Raw genomic sequence first — 23,279 nt, forward strand, 5'->3', positions numbered from 1 at the left:
CAGCAGGCTTTCCTGTTATGTAACAGTAATGGCACAGCAGATATGGAGATGGTCATCCATTCCAACTGCAGAACTTTTAATAAGGACAGGTAATTAAACAGCTTTTGATACATCAGAAGCTTGCAAAACAAAAAGAAAAGAATTAACATGTCATTTATTATAACCAATTCTGGGATGATGTACATGACAATAGTACTCCCTATAACCACTCATTCCTTTTCCAGCTCAGTTCTAGTCTGACATGCTCTTGCAATTTCCAGTCAGAATCTGAGCATCAACTTGATAAGCAGTTTCACAGCTGCTTGTGAGTCCCAGCAGAAGCAACATAAAATCAGAACCTTGTCGGTTTATTTTTTAAACTTTTTGCAGCTTTATAGAACCCCGTAGCAAAATGTCAAAGGTCAACTGCAAGCTCACAAATACACCTCTGTGCTGACTTCATCTTCGAACCAGCAGCCAAGCTTTCCTAACGCTAGGTGAGTAAGTGGAGATTAAATATCATCTTCTGCAGAAGTCAACTGCACTCACCAGGAAAAGGTGACAACTCCACTGAGGTCACTAGCTCCTCCAAACTACTTGTTAAATACAAGGAAGAACATAATATATGCATAACATGGATTTGGAAAGAGAGCAGACCCAGAGCTCTCTTACAAACACATCTTTTGAGCTTAGAATTCTGCTTTACTGTTACAGAAATTGACTTCCCTGTATCTGTAGATACACAGAATACAGCTATTTGGAGTGTGCCTTTAAAATCCTAAACACTTAATTTTAAACCCCAAACAGCAGCACATTCCAACAGAAGCATGCAATCCATGCTGGTATGTGTATCTATAAAAGTCACAACACTGTTTAGGTTTGAGGCTCTAATCACTATTTTAATGGCAGAGAACCACCTCTTCTCACAGATCTCAGTAGGGACAGACCTCAGACAGTGCAACTTGTCTTTAAAGGCACATCTCTTCAGCGCTTGTCTTAAAAATCACCTAACCAGCTTATGAAATACTCGCAGCACTACAGCTGTGTGAGCTGGCAACAATTCCACACAATGCAGTCGCTCTATAAAGTACAAAACCTATTGTGTGATTACACAGTAATTTAGAAGCAGCCACAGGTTGGGCAAAAAACCCCAAAAGTATTATAGATGGCTGTTAGTCTGCCGTCTTATGCAGCACTATCAAGTCAGACATATCCAAGGATTTTGAAAATGCCCTCCCAGGAATACTAGACATTTTTTTTCCATTACTGCTAAAGAATCACAACTACGCAATTGCAGAATCCTAAAGAGTGACTCAATGGCAGCATCAGTTCACAAAATGACGAACTGCTGCAAGAAAAAATAAATCATAAGACTTCCCTGAATTTATCTGTAACCCACAAGCAGCACAATATTACTTTGTAACCCATAACAGGCAGTAGATCAACTTTGAAAGGAATGTACAGTCAGCTTTGAAAGACTTCTAGAAAATGCCTGGAACATTTTAATAACTTAATTCTGACTTAAAGAAATCTTTAATTAAGACAGCATTTAGAAAGTATTTTCAGAATAATCTGGCATCCCGTGGAATGTGTTAAGGCCTCCAAGGAAGCTTGCTCTGGCTAAGAGCTGAGATCAGTCATGACTTAGAGAAGGAAAGCAGCAGTCAGAAGTGGCCACTGATCAAGTCTTGACATGCAATTTGCCTGTCATGTCAGTATTTGGCACCAGGATCACCCCTGACTATCCTTTATGACGTTATTTTGAAAAGTTAGCATTGTTTTTTCCAAAAAGACGGCATTACTCCAATCGCAGTCACAGATTTGACTTACAAGAATTAACTGCTGCTTACTTTTACACTAGCAAGCCACTGCTAATCTGTGCTCCAGTAAAAAACCAAGTGAATTAGGTCAAGGCAGCTTAAGTGCTACTAAAACACATTGCATAGCACCTTATATCCACAGCTCAGACAGCACTTCCTCTCCTACAAGTAAGGAGCAGACAACATCTAAGTCAAGTTCAGATGGCCAAAAGGTCTTTGTCTGGATGCCAATGAACTTTCCTTTACTCTTTAGAGAAGGCTTACGCCTTGAAATGACAATCAAATACGTGCAGTGCCCAAGAGATTACTTTGAGGGGATTATGCCCTACTGGGGTGCTGTTCTGTAACTTCTTTCAACTACAATCCTTCCGAAGTACAGCAGATCTCCTTCTAGCAATGGAAACTCAAAGATGGAGCAGCAAAAGCTAGAGCAGGGACACCTCCCACACTTTCTGAAAGCTGCCCATCCAGCTGATGCCACTTCTTTCTGGATGATACATTACACTGAAAGACACCAAAACATCTCAGCATTTACAGTCCATTATATATATATGAATGAGAAGTGTTTACATGACACACATTTTCTCTCAATCTCAAGCTGTACGCGACTAGAGAAACCAGAGCTATTCTGACTATTCTGAAGCTATTCTTCATGAAAGCAAGAAACAACATGCAATCCATCACCTCCAGGACAGCTGCTTTAGTGCCAAAAGTTCCTGCGCCAACTGCACATTAACCTGCTGTGCCAGAACGTGGTTCCCACCTCTGAGCTGGCTGGGCGCCTTGGCAGCGCATATTCAGTCCCACAGACTTGAAGCATCCACCTTGCTGACTCCACAATGAAAAATTAAGGCCACTCAAGCAATCCCATTAACACAGATTAATAGTTATGTCAAGCACTGGGTCAGATCCATGGGATGCCAGCTGTCTAGTACTACAAAATCACCAGCCTTGCTAGAATTCCTGCCAAGTGTTTTGCCCAACGGAGCCCACTCTGCCAGCTGGGTTTGGGATAGGATGTTGTCTGAGGAAAAGATGAAGAAATGGATGTCTACTTCCTCTTCTCCTTTAAGTCCACTGCTTCAGAGAAGCATGTTCAGTCCCCTTCCCACAGCAGCCTATGCAGTTACAGCCAAAACCCCGTGCGAACCCAGTACTAATGGATCCAGCCTCAATAAGCTTGAAAGCATTTTGCCAAAGACATCCTGTTACCGTGAAGGTGTGGACCCTCAAATGAGGTAAGCAAGCGCTCCGCTTAAATGTTTAGAACTTTAACAGTTGTAAGGAATTAAAGAGAGGTTAATAATAAACAAGGTTTCAAAGTCCGATACTTTCACAACTCTGACAAGCTAAGGAAGAAGAAACCTGGATCCAGAAATCTCATGCCTCAGCCAGCAGATCCAAGGATGAAGCAATTACAAAACCAAAAGACACTACACATCAGAAGACTGACAATGCCTAAGATAACACTGGATTCAGTCACCAGTGAAAATCCAGCTGTCCCTTTCAGAAAGCTGTGCAGTACTTGTGACACAGTATAAAAGCAATTTATTGCACTGCTGAGAAGCTGCTTCTCTTTTAGGTACAAGTACCAGCAAAGAAACTAATTTTTAAGGCATTTTCTATAGAGCAACTTTAGGGAAGCAAAACAAACACACTATCAGTTATGTTACTTTATGGGAAGCAGTCTTCCTTTGGGTGTTTTACTTTCTCCCTGCAGGTTTCTTACTGGGCCTCCTGCATGCTATAGATACACAAATCAAATCTCACGAAGCCATAACTTTTCCATAAGGGGCTCTAAGAATTTAATTCTGCTTTTCTAATTATCTCAAGAGTTACTCAAAAGCAAGAACCTTACAGGCTAGCAAAAAACCAGACCTAAAGTAGCTTTAAAAACTCATAAATGTGAGGAAAAATTCTACACAAAAAAAGTGTTACGACAGATAAGTCACAGCTGTTGTGAGCTCAAGAAAATTATTTAATAATTTGTATTTAATTGGAGGTAACTTAGCTTCTTGCATTATTTCTTTAAATATTAATACCCAAATTTCTACAAAAAGTAGCAGTCTAATTTTGATATTAGCAGGGTAATGCTATGCAGCAGTCTAATACATTCTTTTTTTTTAGTTTTCAGGCATTCTTTAACCTCTTGTGATTTCCCTTAATTCAAGTTGTATTGAGCTGTTCTGAGAAAAAGATTTCGGAGGGTAAAACAAGCAGCTTTCATAAACAAATACTGGCAAGTTCAAATACAGATATAAATTGCGATAAAGGGAAAAGGGCATTTTCATTTTGCTCCCATTCATACTGAATAGAAACATTTTGGTGTACTCCAACATAACTGACAAGATATGAAAAATAGGGTAAGGCAGGAGAATGTGTTTTACAGCAGTTGAGTGATGACTACATCTATGATGTCAAGGGATAAATCCACAAGAAGTTTTGATACTGCAATGCTGTCTATCTTGCTACTCAACTTCCAGCTTTGTGATTCCCGCAGTAGGGTGTTGTCCTTGAGAAAGGTCTGTGGGCACCTGCAGGATCAAATTCAAACAACCGGGTAAGAGAGGCTTTTGATTTCCAATTTTTCCATGTCTTAGGTACACGGCCCTTATGCACAAGGTGGCTTCTACGGTGTAAGAATCACTCACGCCTGTTTGCATGCTTTGATGCCTGAGCCTTTCCTTTCAGAGAACAGATGTTTCACATGGTCAAAGCAGGGCGGCAAAGTCAATTAAGTGCTACACTGCAACTCCTGAGAAAAAAGCCATCACCAGCCCTTGTGGAAGGGTAGCAGGGCACTGTCCTCCCCTTCCCTCTACCCGAGGGCTTCAAATGGATTTACCTGGAGTCCCACACAACTCATGCAGCAACTGGAACAGAGAGCTGTGCTCTGAACTCAGCATCCTTGACAAGAGGTGGTCAGTGCTAAGGATGCTGGGCTTCAGGGAGGAGGAGGTGGCAGCAAGAGCTACTCAGAACCAGAACATGAGCATGCACCCCAGGTGCTTGTCTTGCAAAAGCTCTGGATCCAGGATGTCAGGTCTGGGGAGGATCGGTTGGTTTCTGAGGATTGCTCTCTGCCTGAACCCTTAAACTCACTTGGACCTACATCCACAAAAAAAGTTGGGTACCAAACTCACTTCCTAGGACCTTCAGCTCCCTCTGGCACAAACAAAACACGCAAATACCTGCATTATATAAATAGTGATAGATACAAAGAGCAAACAGTTTCCTAAATAAGGAAGAAATGAAGGGAAACAAACAAAGAAAGGCACCAGTTGTCCTCCCAGTTAAACCTTAACTGATTTGGAAGATGGCATGTCAGTTACATACAGATAAGCCTAAAAATATCTATTATACATTCCTACTGTAAAACTAATCCATAAACCACTACATTTCTCATGTTCTGTCCATTCAGCTTTTTCTACTCACAGCCATATTTTTCCCACTTCATCCTGCAGCACTGGTCCCACTAATCACTGACATATGCTCCAGCACAGAGCATTTCCTCTGGCATGCTTTAAAAAGAAGCACTGTCACCAGAGCAATATAAGTCCTGGCAAATATGGTCTGTCAGATTTTGTTTTTAAGGACTATAAAAATAGACTTCACTGCATTAGGCTTGAAAACTCATACCCTCTAGAAATAATTTAAAAAAAAAACACGTTTTCAGATGACTTGTTATTGTTTTCAAATATCCAGAGAGAAAAATCTGTGGTTTTATATTTCATTTAACATTTTCAGGTTAAGTCAATATTTGAGTTTTTACACAACCGACAATTCCCAGCTAATTTATCAACAACGCCAGTGGTCTCTGCTCATGTGCATCAATTCACAGCTTCACAGCTCATTTCTACTATGAGCAGCCTCTTATTGTAAAAATATCAGCACTTGGAAAGTCACAAGACATCACTTGTTTCCAGAGCTTAAGCCTTTCACCGATGGTAACCAGTATTATTTTATGCTGATAGCAGCCTTGGCCAAAATGCACGGAAAAGGGTCTTGGCACAGATTGCACTTCAAAACATTTTTCCGTGAGTTTGTAATTGCTTTGCCAAGTACTCTTTTTCTGTAATCATCTGGCCCAAGTTCCTATTTGCAGAAAATATGCAACTACAGTGAAGGAAAACCTATTATCTTTCATATACAGATACTCTGCAACAATCAAAAATCAAGGACAACAGAAGCAGCACCTTCATGGGTTGCAGATAACACTTTCGCATCCCCTTTCACAGAGCACACAACATGTATCTGAAGATCAGAAACAATTTGGGGCAGAACAGAGAAAGAACCACATCTCCAAAGAGATGCAACACCAGGAAAAGGGCAACAATGATAACTGGGTTAGCCCTCTGGTCTCTGTACGTATATCCAAATACACTTCTGCCAGTTTCCGTATCAAAATCCCAGATCTTCCAATACTTTGCAGATGGTTTTGCAGCTCACCTTCCATGCCCTCAGAACCAAGCAAGCAAAATAACTTCGAGAAGCCTCATTCCAAACACTTTAATTATACCAATATAACTTCTTTACTGCTGTGAACAAGACCAGGGAACAGATGCTGGGTTTCTGAGATTTTTTTTTTTTCTCCCAGGCTAAATTAGTACCTTGAATCAGATTCAAAACAATCACCAAAAAAAAAAAAATTAGGCATCATGCAACAGCAGAACATCAACGGGAGTTATAGATATTCCCAACACAGTAAGCTGCAGTCTGAGAATCAAAGAGAAGTCGCAGTCCAGAGTGCATTTGGTGGATCAGCAAATCTAACATACGCGGGAGTAGAAAAAATGGTTATTCCTTATTACTTGGCTATCATAAGCCAAACCCTGGCAACAGGCCACCTGGGAAATAAATGAGAAGACAGAAGATAATCATAGGGTCCACTTCTTTCTGAGATCCAGAATAATCCTGTTATGTAGTGGCTAACATCAACTGACAGTGAGGCTAAATTTAAGTGACCTTCCGTAATATTACAGAAAATAACTTACTTGGCTAACTGAAGCCCTTTACAACATAGTTATGTCTGCATTCATCTAGCTTTTGGGGTTCTATTTTCTTTAGTGAGGGAATATACTTTGCTTTTACTTACCTGAGCTGAAAGTATAGTCCTTAAGGAGAGCCACTTTCAAGGAAGCAGAGTTAAGATTAAAGTCAGTCTGAGCAGAAACCAAGGAGCTGCTCACTCTTTCAGAAGTAATAATACAAAAAAAAAAATTAAAAAAAAAAAATCTTATGGGATGCCAGACCTGGTTACGTGGTTATTTATTTTCGTATCATACCCTAGATCAAAGTCACTAAGACTCTTATTTTTCAAAGGAACATCACACTTTAAGACAGCTTTGAAAACTTCGGTCTAAACATTAAGAACACTCAAATTCCATTTTACCTGTTTTATTTATTAAGCAACAGCTCATGCTTACTAGTTCTTGTGAATATTTCTTCTTTGGACTTCACATGAAGGCTGAGCAATGTTAGGTAAGCTCAAGAAAATGAAACTACTTCTTTTCCATCATGGAGAAAATTGGGGTTGTTGCCAGTGTCACAAACCAGATAAAAGTAGCTTTCCAGATGAATTTGAACACAAGTAAAGGTAATTTATGCAAAGAGAAGCTACACTATCTTCTACCAAGAAAAAACTAGACTGGCTGCTACAAGTTTTAAGCGCTAGATCTTCCAAATCATCATAAACAGAGATGGAGAAGAGGATGAGTTTCCTCTGAAAAGTCACCTTAGCTTGCACACAACTGCAAGCAAAGGATTTCAGGCTTTCGAGATCAAGCAGAGCAGAATTTTTCATAACAATTTAATCTTGTAACAACAGTTGTTCAAGAGGGCAGAAGCAAAGCAGCTCTGCGTGTAGGAGGCACAGCTGACAGTATTTCCAGATAAGATTTGATAAAGCCCTACGACATCACAAGGCTTTGACTAACAATGACAAAATGTCATTCTAATCAGATTTTTGGAAAGGGAGAGTAGTCAAACAAGGAGGAAAACTTCAGGAATCGAGAAAGTTCTTGCAGGAGACAGACTGATTTACTGTTGTTCTGCAAATCCTTTCTTTTTATTACAAAATAACTCTACAGAAGACAGAATTAATTTACAGGCATCCAAGTTTAAGACACAAGTTCAAATATTTGTACCTGGAAAACCATCCTTCAATGTCTGTTTGAAATTTAACCCTTTGGATGGTCATTATGTCAGCCGACTGCTGCGGTTTCAGTGCATTAAAAAAAATACTCCAAAGTGCCTTTTGGACGTTTGACTTCAGCAGTCACCTTGTGAACCACAACCACACAGAATGGGCCAAAAGCTATAACAGCTACACGTGACATACATGCAAGAAATGCATATTAGTGTTAGAGGGAGATACTTTTAACAGAAACTAGTTACCCCACTACAGAGGCAACGCTCAGCTTAACAGGGAAGGACGCCAGTATACACTGTTCTGAAAGACAGTTTCTAGAAGTTGCTTCCTGCTACTTGTTGTGCTAATTGGGAAGAAAAAAGAAGTATTACAGCAGAAAAATTAATAAGGATTTAAGACTGGAAGACACAGGCACCAAATAACCATTAAGAATAAACTTCAGTAGGCTGGGCAGTGCAATGCCCACAAGCCTTCACTGGCTCCAGCCTCTTCCCCTTCCTTTGCCTTCTATTGCTGGCCAGGGAGAGAATCGTAATACCCACAGGAGTTACACCAACTCGCTTAAAATAGGTTTTTCATTTAAAACCCTTAATATGTTTAAACTGCTTATCGTCACACTTTGACTCAGTAATACAGAAAAGGATATAGTAATATAAACCAAGTTTTGTAGGGGGCAAAGTTTAAGCCACCAGCTACTGTTTAGTAATTGCCTCTGCGAATGCTCTTTGTCCACTGTAGTTGTAAGACCTCCGAGAGCACCCAGACTAAGTGGGTGATTTCATCCCTGACTCACACCGGTTGGTAACGTGCTTGCATGTTTATACCATGACCTCCAAAAGAGGAAAGTCTGCTGAGCACCATCGACCACCAGTACCGTTAATGACATCTGTATTTTATTTCAGATTCCTGGACAGAGTCGCAGTAAAGCTCAAAGAAGTCAGATCTTCGAAACGAGCTGGTTGACATTTCCTCGAGCTTTCTGAATATACTCAAGGGACCCTACTCGCAGTAGCTGGCAGCCTGTGTTTTCCTGAAATCGACAGGCAGAATAAATATTTTTATTCTTGTGGGCTAAAGAAGATATGCCATTAATGGTCATCAGCCTTAGAAATACAACTTAGCAAAGTGGGGATGCATGAAGCAGTATCAGAGGAAACCTCATGACTGGGATAGCGGAGTTCAGTTATAACCACATCAACAGCTTTTCTACTGAAGCAAGTTTCTTCCCTGGGGATTGGCAACATTGGAACGCCGCTTATACTCCACTGTAACTGTGGTTAAAAAGCCTTAATTATAGATATATGCTCTAGAGAGCTCTCATTTAACCCTGGAGCTAAGATTAGAGAAAATGGAGAAACTGCAAAAGGGCAGAGAATAGAGCTAATTATTCTGAAAGAAAAGCAAACTTACGGACTAGAAATGGTAGACCTCCCTTATTTGAAGCTGCCATTTAAAGCTTTATCAAGTTTAATGAACAAGAAGGAGGCATGTCAAGTGACATTCTCCTTCTTTTTCAGGGGGTGCACAGGACTTTGGATCTGCCAGCAGATCCCAGACACAGCAGAAGTTACTCTTCTATCCAGGCATTCGAAAAGGAGGGGCTGCCTGGCAACTTATTGTGCTACATATTGATTTAACTATCTGTAGCTTTCTCCAATCCTTTGCCAGAGCCTTTAAATCTAACAAAAGAGGCACAGTCTGACAAGTCAGCCACCATTTGATATCCACTGCTACTTATATTCTTAACAAAGCTGTGTAGATAAACACTTCCATCTTTGTTACCTATCTATCATCTAACAAGGGTAACACAAAATGCAGGAAATACCACCACAAGCGTCAGCTATGCTGATAGGAAAGATATCGTTACCACTGAGAGGTTGTGCTCCATGCTGAATGAAGCAGGGCTGGTTACACTTCCAAGCTCCCTGACCTGTAAGAAGTCACGAGCAGCAAGCCAAGCCTTGAAGGTAAAACCAAAAGTAGACTCTCAAAGAGAAAACGGAGAATTTGAAAGTTTATTCATCACAAACAAGACGAAAGGATATCCAAAAGTAGAACATAAAAATACAAAAATAGAAAGGAGGGGGGCTATTATCCTTGGATTTGGAAATAAAGCATCACGCTGATATACTGAAAGTGACTCAAGCATCAGGATTTGTTCAGCAGTCTGAAATCTCATGAACAGATTCACACTTTCCGTTAACTGCTAAAATATCTCCACCAACAGCTATTGGTTTTTGCAAACAATCTGGGACCTGAAGTCAATCAGTGTCTTCTCTCTGGAAGCAGAGGAATCCCAGGCCAAGCTGTATCTGGAAGGAATAAATGGGTGGCAAGCTGCTTTAGGACTGACCAGAACTGTTCTGTCCAGGAGCATTAGCTCAGGGTAAGACGAAGCGCAGCTGTTGGGCAGAAAGGCTATTCCAAATTTGATTCCAGAATAAGAACAGATAGATACAAGGTTAAAAAAAAAGTAATTATTCAGCTTTAATCCAATCTTCCTCAGTCTGATTTAAGTAACATTTAAACAATATTAAATGAATGATTATTGAAATAATCACTAATGTCTGCTTGCCTTCGCAATATATCTGTCAGAATAGCCAGTTATTTAATCCATTCAGCTATGGAAAAATTCCTTTCTAGTTCTCCAGTAAAGGTGACCCAGAACAAACTCTATACATACACTCAGATCGCTTAACCTAGGAGTACCTACTAATATTAAAAGATTTCACACATGCAAAGTCACCGAAGCCCCTCTCCCTGTGTCTACGTGACACCATGTGTTATTGATGGCACCATCAATTTAAAGTGGTATAACTTAGAGGTTACTCTACAGAGTTAACAGAATGCAACATGAGACAGAGTCCCCTGATGGTAAATATCACAGCATCTTTGTTTACATAAGTGTTTACACCATCCTGAAGTATCACAAAACTCGGCACAGTGCATTCCAGTTAAGGCATGCTCCATAAAAGCCTACCAACAGCTCTGCTAAAGTCAACATGACATCAAGCCAGCAGCTTGAAACGCCTGCTTTCATAGCAGATCAAAACAAATTTCTGCAGCACAATCTTTTTTTTCTAGAGATATTTCAAGCACACAGCGGAATACCTCCTACAAACTCCTAATGCACCCTACCAGCTCTTTACTTTCCAAAAGGAAGCTAAAGGCTGCCTGCCTGTGTTGCCTGGTACAGGAAGAGGTTGAAAAGAAACAGGAGCTGTGTGCAGATTGCTTTTACATCTGGACAACAATTTCCTCAATGTTTACGTTAGACAGGATCTTTTCTTACCCAACGTAAATACGGTTACAGTTGGCTCCACAAGGAAGCAAATACAAGAGGGACAGGAAAGTTAACTTTAGTTCTTTATGTTTTCATATCGATGCCTGTAAGTGTATTTAAACAGGGAGTGGAAGGTGATGCAATGTAACTGAAAGTCTGGTAGGTATCATTGTTCTGTCCAATTTCACCAGTACTGCTCACTGGTGGCAATAAACTTTCTATTGGTTTATCAGTCCACTTAGTCAAAGGGCAGCAGTTATCTGCCAGGAAATTTGTAACCCTCTTAAACCTTGCTGTCTTCCATGATTTGATCCATATACATACCAGAAAAACACTCTGGAGATCACTGGTGATCAAAAAGCAGTTCAGAGCCAAAAAGTTTTCCAGTTGAAATCTTCTTTTCATAAGGAAAGGTACCCACTGCAGCTGTTAAGGACTGCATACGGAGCACGTTTGAATGGTGAACACAGAACCACCTGTCCAATAATGGGGGCATTTGCTCCACAACAGAGATAACCTCCCGTAAAGTACAGCAAGTATAATAAACCTTTTATTTTCACACAGCACAGGAGTCCTAGAATACAGGCCATTTGTTTATTCCATTCTGCGCTGCTGAAGATCACCAGAAAGAATAATGGAACCCTGAGTGAAGACCACTGAACGCCCCAGTTTCTTAATAAAGATATTTTCCAAATTTTTCTTTGCACTTCATAGCTATGAGGTGGTTTAGCCACTTCACGTTCACTTCAGCTCACTTCGCTAATCAGAAGTATGGTCCTTTAATCCAGGAGAACCTGCTCATTTCACAGACGCACCGATGTGATCAACTTTAGAGTAGCTCATACTGGGAATCAGTCACTCTTATTATACAACAGGCTTGTTCAGCTCTTGCGCTTGCATTTCAGTCCTGGAATGCCAACTGTTTTACACTACACTTACCAAAATAAGCTTTTCAAAGTTCGCTTTTATATCAGCTAATGAGGGATGAGCCAATACAACTGCCAACGTGGCAGTCTCCAACAGGTCTGGGAGGAGCCAAACCCCAGAGTTCAATGGCAGTAGAAAGATCTCAGGCATGACCAGTGTAACTGCCAACGAAAGCTGCCTAGGAAGTATGATGGGTATGTTTTTCTATTTACCTCTGGCTGGCAGAAAGCAGAAAGGTTTCCCTCTCACTTTTCCCAAGCTCTTCTCCCTCCTCAGCCTTGGCAGCACAGAGTCTGCTAAACCATCCTCTTCCTTATTAGCTTTCGCCAGCTACAACGTGAAGCTGACGATCCTTGACAGCTTCATAGCTGGCCCCAGGTCACAATGGCAAAGCCGATCATCTTCCTCTGCTGAGAAGGACACAAGCAGCACAGCATCACTCCCCGCTCGGCTTATCATCAGGGCTACATTTTCAGCAACACTGCCTGGAAACTTTTAAGTGTAATTACACTAAAGGCAAAGTTTACAACCCCAAACTTTCCAAGAGGGCCATTCTTCCAAACGGTTTTTTTTCAATCACAAGTTTGCAGTTGGTTTCTCATTCGCAGCCTACCAGCAGGCAGGTACATCCCCTTCACTCCAGCCGGCTGGCAGCAGAGGGCACCACACAATCACCCATGTGATTTATGTACTTCCATCATGTTCAGGAGTGAATTTATAGAGCACAAATTACTACTACAACAAGCTACAGGGCGACTCCATAAAGCATGCATCATATCAGATAAAAATGCTTGCAATGAAAGGCAGCTAATTTGCCACAATGCTTTTAGCCAGCAATTTAAAGAAAGACATGTTCAAAGATTAATACCTCTCCAAGTTCAAATGACACATACACATAACAGCGGGTATCAGGCAGAGGGTAGGTCTCCAGCCTGACCAGACGGGTACACAGTCGTATCTCTGCAGAGTGTTAGAAGATAGTAAATGCTTGCGTTAGCCCAAGCATAAACCAGTAGCCCACAAACTAACTCAGCTGTGTTTTATGTACTGCAGGACTACACATCAATTAAACATTTTGGCTGAGGATGTTCAGCCACCGTTGACACAGACAGCAAAGATTCTAGAGACAAAAGGAAAAGCTGCATTTCTCTTGCTTTTTCCTACCCCTACAGACGCTGTGTTTTTCCCTACTGAATACTCGTTTTAAAAAAAAAAAAAATACCTGAAAGATACAAAAGTCAATCTGCACTACACGAGCACAGCAATATACACGGTGGCGAGCAGAAAACGTACACTGATGAAGAAGCTACTAAGCTGACAGCTTTGCTGTTAGCAGAAACACTTCAGTACTTCAATACCATCATCCCCATTTAAAGCCTCCACACTAGCCAAACCTGTTACGTACACCATAAAAAAAAGGGCTTCCCAGCTCCTATCACCTGCTCAGTGACTGTACATACCCGCTGATGAAGGCCACTTCTGAGCATGCAGCTGTAGCGAAGACTAACTCAATGCATCAGCTTTTCTAAAGATATCTGCAGCACGACCTTGAGGCCAAGACCTTGATGACTTAAGGCCATCCCTCCTCTGCAGAGCAAGAAGTGCCCAACAGAGTGGCGAAAGAACAAACCGAAAGGTAGAAGGAAAGAACAGAGATCTAATCCACCTTATTAAAGCAATACGTTATTTTCAGCCACTGTAATGTTTCCTCTGAACATGTAAATACAGAAGCAATTAGCTGGCTAGGCACTTCTGCAGAAACCATTTAGCATAATCTTTCCTAGAATATATTTACATGGCTTCTGATTGCTTAATTTTCTGACACGTTTGTTTCAGGCACTAGAATGATTAAATAAGGCAAAATCACCTACACTGATATATCCATTTTGAAGGCAGCATGCAACGTGAGAGAGACAACAAGACAAACTCCCAGCAGGAATTAAACTTCAAAGTTTTAGCATTACAACTATATGTTCTAGGTAACGTTTTAATAGCTCTAATTCAGCTATTTCTTAAATTCCCTCCCCCCCCTTTTGCACTTACTCTGAAAGACAAAATTACTGAGTGAAAAAGCAGACATCATTTAAAGACTAAAGAATGAGCCCGGACAGAGATTTCATTGGAAAGCTCAGTTCTGTAGCACTTCTGAAATGTCCTCAATTCACAGATTACTCTGCACAAAAAGGCAAATTAAAGTCAAAAGCTGAAGAAAATCTTCTCTGACTGCAATGGATATTTTTTTTATGATAACACCAAAATTGTAGATGATAGGAAGCTGTAAGGAGTCAGCTCTTCCGTACGGCTTTATGAATAAACAGATAAACAGCATATTCATTTACAAGCTGGAAATTGATTACTAAGTACAAAACCCATGAGTGCTCATCAAGACCAAGGAAGAGAGGCGGAAACCACTGAATCTGAGGATGCCCAAAAAACTGTTTGCAGTCAGCTAGCAGATAACTCTATGACAACAGTCAGAAAAACAACCCAACTAACATTTGGTTTGTCTTCATTCTGCTTCATCTGAAATTATTTTTACCAAGGCAGTCTGTTGTCCTTTAGGGCATGTTTTTCCTTGCTCAGTGTAACAGGAGATATCGTTTCAGGGCCCAATCCTTCAAAAAAATGGGCATATGATACAAGGATATCTTCACTCACAGACCCACTGCAGCCCATAACTCCATGTTAATTAGACTGGAAGATGAAGCCTTCAGCCTAAAACCCAGTAACTCTGATTTACACAAGTGCAGAGAGGTTTTATTGCAAATTCTCCTGCAAGCAACACAGACATTTCCTGCCCAGCTCAATGCACCATCAAAATGAAAGCAGATCTCAAGTTAGTGACAGCTGCCATACATTAAACAGACATAAAGAAAAATGGAGTCAGCACTGTGCAGATCACCGGCAATATGGGATATCTAAATACCGAGAACACCAAAGATACACAGAAATCAGCAGTGATGTACTGCACCGTAGGAACTGCTTGCCTTAGAGCTACCCAAAGCCCTCAGTTTAGAAGCAATTCTGGAAGAGTGAAAATGAGAAGTCAGTCACTGTTTTTTTCATCCCTTACAGATTTAACCAGAATTAACTGCTACCTCCAACAAGAAGCTTAGAAGCCTCCTAAGAAATTACCAACTTTCTCCTTATAATCTCTGATCATTATAATAGACATGATTTCACAGCGGTCTTCATTCTGCCATAACACCATACCGTATGAAGCTGTGGTGCAATGGACTATACAGCTTGATTTTTATCGGTCATGCAAAACAGATTCCCTGCATAAGGCAGTAACATCAGGAACTCTAGGCACATAATGATCACTGTGCATATTAAAGGGATTTCTGTGCAGGCTGGAGGATCTGCTACAAATTTATGTGTTATGGCAGGTAACAGCTGACCTCCTTTCCCTACCAGCATGGGACATTACAAGGATATGATAATGGTTATACCAAGACTTGCAGAAAAAGCTTGAATTCAAAGAGAAAAAAACCAATCCATTTCTTCTGTGCAGGGAGTGCTCAGTCTCAGTTTCATGACACCTCTTTTTGAGAGCCTTCCCTCCCCTCAGAGAAGAAACTGCCACAGTAGGTTTCTCCACCTTTACATTTCAGTCATAGCTGCAAGTCTCCAAGGAGGGAAAGATTTAGAAAACTGAGAGTTTTAAGTGGTTTTGAACAAGCAGAGCCTTGTGGAGCGGCAGCCAAACTGATAGCTACACGCTGACATTTCAAGCTTTCAAGTCCCAATCGTTCTTAACGGTACAGAGCCAAACCCAGAAGGGGATAAAGCAATTACATAGCAAAAGTAAATGCAGCTAAACTGAGCTTCCAAACGTCTAATTTGGGTGATGCAGCCTTCCCGTCTCATGCACTACGCAAAGGGTTTGTCTGTTAAATCTACTACTATACCAATGGGACAAGAAAGGAATGCAATCATGTGCTGCAATATTGTCAGGCCAGTATCCAGCAGGCATCACCGCCTCTCTTAGGAAGAGTTCTCTTCTTTTCCCCAAGGAGGTTGAGTACACAGACAAAACCATCAAGCTCCACCTGGTTCTTCCTGCTCGCCCTTGCCTTAAGCTCTGCGAGGACCCAGAGAGGCAACGGGCGATGCTCGTTCGCCGCACCTTTCTTTTCAAGGCAGGTAAAGGGAAGGCACAGCCTTGGGAGACAGTATTACAATGCTTTACCCGCAAGGATGGGACAAGCTCCGCTTCCCTACTCCTCGGAGCAAGGAGCAAAGACCTCGTTTTATTCCCTTACCAAGCTCAGCCCAACCAGGCAAGCAGACCCCCCGCTCCCCGCACCCGCGAACTGCCCAGAAAGTGCTGCCGTTCCCCGTGCAGCCCGGGCGGACGCCACCGAGGAGCGGCTCCATCCGCGGGGCACGGAGCGCTCCCTCCTCTCCGCTCCTCGCCCAGGGGCGGCCACCGCCTCTCGCCCCCCGGGGAGAGCTCCCTCCCTCCCCCTCCCGTGACCCACCGCCACTCACCGGCGCCTCCCCGGCCGCTGCCCCCGCGGCGGCGCTCTCCCCGCCGGCCGCCCCGCCGCCCTCCGGCTGCCGCTCGCGGTACAGGGACCACAGCCCCACGTTGGGCAAGAAGACGAGGGCGACCAGCGCCAGCCCCACCGCCTGCAGCAGCCGCTTCTGCTTCCGCCGCATCGAGGAGGAGGAAGAGGAAGAAGAAGGCAGAGAGGGAAAGAGGCAGCGCGCTCCGGTCCCGCCGCCGCCGCCCTGCGGGAGCGCAACTTTCCCCGAGCGCGGCGGCAGCGCCGGGCGGCAACTCGGGCACTTCCGCTCCGCTCCGCGTGAGGGGGCGTGGCCTGAGAGGCCCCGCCCACTGTGGCGGGTGGTCACGCCCACAGACTCCCCCCCTTTCCCTTCGGCCCCTTCCCCCCAGTGGGCACCCGAGACCCCCTCGGGCCCCGCCAGTGACACCCCCTGAATGAGTCTCTAATAGCGACTGTTCAAAGGATGCTGTGGGCGCCGCGGGAGCGGGCTCCGAACCAGCCGTCGAGGGGGGAACAGAGGTGGTTCATTGCTCCGGAGCCCAGAGGAATTAACCGCGCCCGTTAAAGGGAGACCCCCGGGGCTGTAGGGGCTCCCTGAAGGCTGTGGGGGCTCCCAAAGCGGTGCAGGGGCTCCCCAGGGCTTGTAGGGGCTCCCCGAAGGCTGCCAAAGTGGTGCAGGGGCTCCCCAGGGGCTGTAGGGGCTCCCCGAAGTGGTGCAGGCGCTACCCAAGGGATTACAGGGTCTCCCCAACGTGTTGCAAGGTCTCCCAAAGTGGTGCAGGGGCTCCCCAAGGGGCTGCAAGGTCTCCCCAAAGTGGTGCAGGGCCTCCTCAAAGTGGTGCAGAGTCTTCCAAAGTGGTGCGGGGGCTCCCCAAGGGGTTACAAGGTCTCCCCAAAGTGGTGCAGGGGATCCCCAAAGTGATGCAAGGTCTCCCAAAGTGGTGCAGGGACTCCCCAAGGGGCTGCAAAGTCTCCCAAAGTGGTGCAGGGGCTCCTGAAAGTCATGCAGGTTCTCCCCAAAGTGGTTCAGGAGCTCCCCAGGGTTTCAGGGTCACCCCAAGGGGCTGCATGCGCCCCCCAAAGGGTTGCAGCTTGCCCCACAAACACACAGCAACCGGCGGACAAGGCTGCTATCCGCAGCTCTCTGTGGGTGGAGGTGCCATCAGTCTTCAGCCTTGGCCTTACCCACCAGCAGGATTGCTGCAAATCAGTTCCCCAGTGATAGCTCTCATTAAAAAGGAATGCTGTTTATTCAGGTACCAATTAAGTGGCTTCTGCTGTACTATAAACTAGATGATTTATAAGCACGGGATGGTGGGGTTTGTTAAGAAAATGACAGTGGTACAGCATTTCCACAAATAAGGAGTGGATTCGTTTCTTAAATGAAGAGCAAACAGCCCTCGTGATGAGGAAGATGCCAGTGGAACAGCCGTGCAGCTCGGCTCACATCAACAGCAAAGCTGTGACAACCAGTGCCTTGCCGGGGGACTGGTGAAATAGATGCAAGGTCTCTTCCTTTGTAAACCCCTGCAGGGAGATTTTTATTTCCTAGAACAACCACAGAATGTCCATGAAAACCATTGTACACCCCAGCATTTGCAGTTCTTGCCACCCTCGCCTCATACCAGTTTATTTAAACTTAGATAAACTTCCATAACCCACTAGATGGCATCTTCCAGCAGATTTCAATGCCTGCTGTGAGAGCCAAATTATCAAGGAAAGCGTTTAATTTGGAGAGCAGGTTACTGTCCCTAAATCTAACTATGTGCAAAGGCAGCTTGTACTTTGATTTTAATTATCAATGAGAATTTGTCACCAGCTGATTTCTTTACTAGAAATGTTAATGCTTCCATTGTTCCTCTACGGGTGGAGAAGATACCAACCCCTGAAATCCCTTTTCTCCTGCTTTTAGAGCAAAACATATTCCCTTTATCATCACTGAATCACCTCCGGCAGCGCAGAGACTTTGGCCGCTGTTGAATAATGCATAGCCACTAAAATTGTACAACAATAAAGCTACGTATACGTTACCTGGTACTGTGAGAATCCAGGCTGGAAAGCTACAATACCTCTGATTTAATACTGCAGTGCCAGCGTACTGCCATATGGACCCTTATAATAACATCCACATCCCCTTGCCTCTGCAAGAGCTCTTTGAAAAGTGGTTGTGAAATAGCAGGCGGTTTCACAGGGATGCACATAGGATTACAGTCTGCCCTTGGCAGAACATCCGTGTTTATGTAAAGAAATGACAGCCACAAAGTTTGAGAGTTAATTAAAACAAAGCTACTAGCTGTCTTGACATATGTTTAAATTTAGGATTGTGAGTCTGCTTGCTAAATTAAATGTTTGCCTCTTAAATTGGCTTCAGCAGAGCTGCAGAAGTTTTAAAAGGGAACAGAATGTGGCTGGTGCTGCAGGTAGATCAGTGTTTTGTATTTGATAACATCCTGGATGATCAAACCCTCTGAAGAGCCTCAGAGGAATTGAAATCGGGCTGTTCCTCAATGGTCATCCTGGAAATGGATGCTCCAGGTCTTTCCTTCCCACTTTAAGACAGGGTGAATCCCTTTGGAGTTACAAAGTAAAATCATTTATACCCTATGAACTGCCTTGGTCTGAAACAGATAGATGTGTTTCTTCTATTAAAGGTCCAGCATTTCTCGATCCCTTCTTTCTCCTGAAGTGTTTTGGTAGAGACAGAGCTCTGATTTTGGCCTGTTGGATGCTTTGCCTGTTGGATCCTTGGGGATTAGTTTGGTACTTGCAAAATGAACATGAATATGTGTTTCTGAGAAAGAAGAAAGCCTGCAACTGTTAAAACGCTAACTGGTAAGGGAAATGGTGTACCTTCCCAAAGCATCTTTTCAAAACAAATATAGGATAAATTAATAGTAGCTTAATCCCCATTTGAAAGCTCTCTTTGCTGGTGGGCTGTGTTACCCAGTCTGCAGCTCATGTGTTGAGATGCTGCAGGGCGGAGTGCAGCAAAAGTGAGTACTGCTGTGATGCAGCCTTGGATGAAGGTTGAGGAGCAGAGGTGACTAGAGGGACTTGGTCAGCAGATGCTGGGAGAGGGCAAGACAGCATTGCAAAATGCTAATGGGAATTGCAGCAGTAACAGGCATTCCCATGATAAAGCCCACAGATGGCATGACAGCATGAAAATGAGAAGGCAAAGACATAGGGAAACAGTGCTCTCCTGTATTCTGGTGTCCTCTGGCTGCAGTTCTTCAGGGCAAGGACTCACTCATGCGAAGGGCTGGGTTCTGACCTTGGGACTTCTGCAGGGGTGGGTAATGGAAAGCAGTGGATCCTTTGCATCTGTGCAAGAGACTTGAGCAGTTATAGGATCCTCTCTCTCCTGCTTGGTGGTCTTGTGTGAGTCAAGACCTGGCTTTTCATGCCTCTAGCTGCTGTGCCAGCCTAATGGCATGGATTAGGGGGAGAAAAATCTTCCAGAGGTTTGGCATATCTGCCTCTAATAGCAAGGGGGAAATAGGAACGAAAATACCACACAAAGCCTGTTAGGTTTTTTACTTGGGTTCATGGATGCTGCAGACAGACGTTGCCACTACGAAAGAGTGGGAAACTGGTCCAGGTCTCCATGTCTGCACTGTGCCTTATGTCAAACAGCTCCACCCACAGGGGAAGTCAACACCTCCACTAATGCTTTGGATGGGTTTTTAGATAGATGTTTGTACACTGGTGAGGCTTTCTCTTTTCTGCAAATGTCTTTTTTAACCAGGAGGAGAAAAACTATCTGTAAAAAATGAATGAATCTCAGCCACAGCTGTAACACAAAAAAAGGACAATTTTTTCCATGGCATTTCTTTATCCTTCAATTCTTATTGGTTGAAGTTCAGCTCAAATCTCATGTGAACAGAATTGATTTGTTGGGCTTTTTTTCCCCCTTCTTCTTTCCCGATAACAGGCAATGCCCGGGAACTTGTTGGCAGGATCACAGCCCTCCCGTGCCGTGCAGCGAGGGGTGTCTGCTGGCTCAGCCCCCTGCAGCCATCCTGCTGAGCTCCCCCGAAACCTGGAGCTACTTCCAGCCGGCACTCAAGATGATGGGAAACAATGCAAAAGCTTGAATAGCTTAGAGAAGTGAGGATGATTACAGGCTTTAAAAAAAAATTACAAGGCCTGGCACTATGGGAGGGCATCCAGCCCTCTCACCATCCCTCCCAGGGATGGAGAGACAGCACTGACATTCGTGAATCCTTGTTCCCTGGCTGGGAAGGAAGGTAGGGAGTTATCTGTGGCATGACTGACCTGAGGATTTATCTGCATAGGACAGACCTATGCACAGCTTTTAGCAGAGAAATGAATAAAATATTAATGCTGATATTCCCAGTAGATCCACCTGAGCAAGCAAAATCCCTGCAGTCAACAGCGAAATCTGCCTGCATTTGCTTTGGACAAACAGAACCCAGCAGTGTGGGACAGGAGAAAGTGGCTGAAGCTGGATGCTGGTGGAGGGTGCTCAGGATCTTGCTAGGAAAGCAGTGCCGTTGCCAGCCGTTGCTCCTCCAGCCTGGTACAAAGTGGAAGGAGCGGCCAGGCTCATCTGCAGCTTAGAGAGGTGCAAAAGCAACCAAGCTGCTGGAAGAGTTTCCCAGAGAATAACACTCTTTTAACTCCCCTGGCCTTAGATCAGGTGGGCAATTTCACTGGTCGCCTGTGGCAGGGGAAATTGCTGATGTTTAAGTTGAAGCACAGTCTGGAGGCATGAAGCAGCAGTGGCTCACTGGGAGGATAAATACTAGAGCAGAGCATGAAGCTAGGAGGGGTGTGAGCCTCATGCATTCCACATTGTAAACAGCTGCACCAGCATATCCAGAGACTTGCTTTGCATGGGAATGTGCTTTTCCCTAGGAGCAACCTGAATCCCTTGCCCACCCCTTGGCCAGGCTGCCCAACTGGCAGGACCATTCCTGGTTGAGGAGAAAAAGCCCTTGCTGTGCTTTGCAGGGACTGAGTGGTTCTTGCTCTCTCAATTGGGTTTTGGTGGTCAGCATGGACCCCAATTCTCCAGGCAAAGCCTTGTGCAAAACCACACACAGGCTGTTGTAGTTCTAGTGCTGTTTTCCCAAAGCAGCCCGGGTAGTTGGTGGTTAATTATCAGCAGGACTCAGTTTGGGGGTGAGGAGACAGAGGGTCTATTCCTGGCCATCTACTTAAGTAACCTTATTTTACAAAAAAGGAAACCTGCAACTGTTGTTGTGATCTCTCTGGCTGACATAGGCAATGAGCCTTGTCTGCTCCCTCTGCTCTGAATTCAGAGCTGCTGCAATGAATCGGACTCATTCCAAGTCCGGTGAAGCCAGCCAGGCAGACTGCAGTCAAGATGTCCCCAAAACTCCCTGGCTCCCGCTTCTCTGAGCACACTGTGAATTTTGAGGCCAACATTTGCTGCATTTCTCGAGGGATTTGGAATCTCAAGCTCTAATAATTAAGGCAGCTTTGAATACCTGCCTTCAGGATTTTCCATAGCAGTCATTAGTGCTTGGAACAGGTACCACCTGTCAAAAGATGCTTCGCATGGGCTTACACGTTTTTAGGAAGCACATACACCAACACATGTATGAGAGTAACATAGAGCTGATTTTGAGGGAGGTTTGCAGCTTTCTTCTGAATATGAGTAGTTTGTGCATCATTGAGTTGAAGCTGGAGGAGATGTCTGCTCTTCTGACAAGTTGCCTGATGCATTGTGGGATGAAAGAAGCATTGCTTGGGTCCAAGGTCTTCTTCGGGGTGGAACTGTAGTGGATCAAGAACACTTATGTACTCAAGCCCTCCTTTAACAGCTTATATGCTAAATGTGATAAACTCCACTTACACTATTAAAAAAATAACTTTATGGAAAGGGGAAAGAAAGATAAAGATGCTTAACCCAGCACTAAAATATCTAGAGCTGAGGATAGCCAGGAGAAAGGGAAAAATAAAGCTGGTTATGAGAAAATTTAAATGAAGTGCATAAAAACTTAAGCAGTATGGATAATCTCATCTCGAGTTACTGCACTCAGCCTCACCGAGGGGAAAGGAGCAAGGGCTATAAAAGGTATATAGAGGAGAATCAAATTCAGAACAGATGTCTGGAAGATCCTTCCCAAGTGGAGAATCAAAAACACAGGGACAGGGCTGGAGTGGACACACCGGGACTTTGCAAGGTGAGACATGTCCTCAGAGCATGAGCCTGGGCCTGAGCACAGAGTGAGATGTGCCAGATGGCCTCTGTGGGATCCTGCCCTGCCTTTTGCATCTGACATAAAATCCACTTCAGGATTTTTCATACTGAAAGAAGATGCCTGCCATCAACAGGGGGAGCCTGGACAGCCCTGCTTGTGGGAACCTCCTGCTTCTTCAGCCCCATGGACTGAAAGTGAGAGTTGTTCAGCCTCAGAGGGTGTCCAAGCCACCCAGCAGGTGCCCTTGCCCATCACCCATGGGGTGTCCACTCCTGGGAAAAGGTGGCACTGCTGCCACCTGAACAGTGAGCCAGCGCAGGGGATGTGCAGTGGGGCTTTCTTCTCAGAACATAAATCTCCCAACCTTCCCCATGATTACTGCTGGAGTTTTTCTTGCAGACGTTGATTTCT

At 44.0% G+C, this 23,279-nt stretch overlaps 1 protein-coding gene across 1 annotated transcript in view; it reads right to left on the bottom strand.

Annotated features, from left to right (window-relative positions):
* Positions 1 to 16,955, bottom strand: part of GALNT10 (polypeptide N-acetylgalactosaminyltransferase 10) — an 80,404-nt gene extending 63,449 nt beyond the window's left edge. Inside the window, exon 1 of the mRNA XM_054079825.1 lies at positions 16,655 to 16,955. Within this exon, the coding sequence (XP_053935800.1) occupies positions 16,655 to 16,825 (171 nt within the window). The 5' untranslated portion in view covers positions 16,826 to 16,955. The remainder of the gene's footprint in view (positions 1 to 16,654) is intronic.
* Between the last annotated feature and the right edge of the window lie 6,324 nt (positions 16,956 to 23,279).

The sequence above is a fragment of the Cuculus canorus genome, chromosome 14 (genome assembly GCF_017976375.1).
Source record: "Cuculus canorus isolate bCucCan1 chromosome 14, bCucCan1.pri, whole genome shotgun sequence".
Classification (NCBI taxonomy): domain Eukaryota; kingdom Metazoa; phylum Chordata; class Aves; order Cuculiformes; family Cuculidae; genus Cuculus; species Cuculus canorus.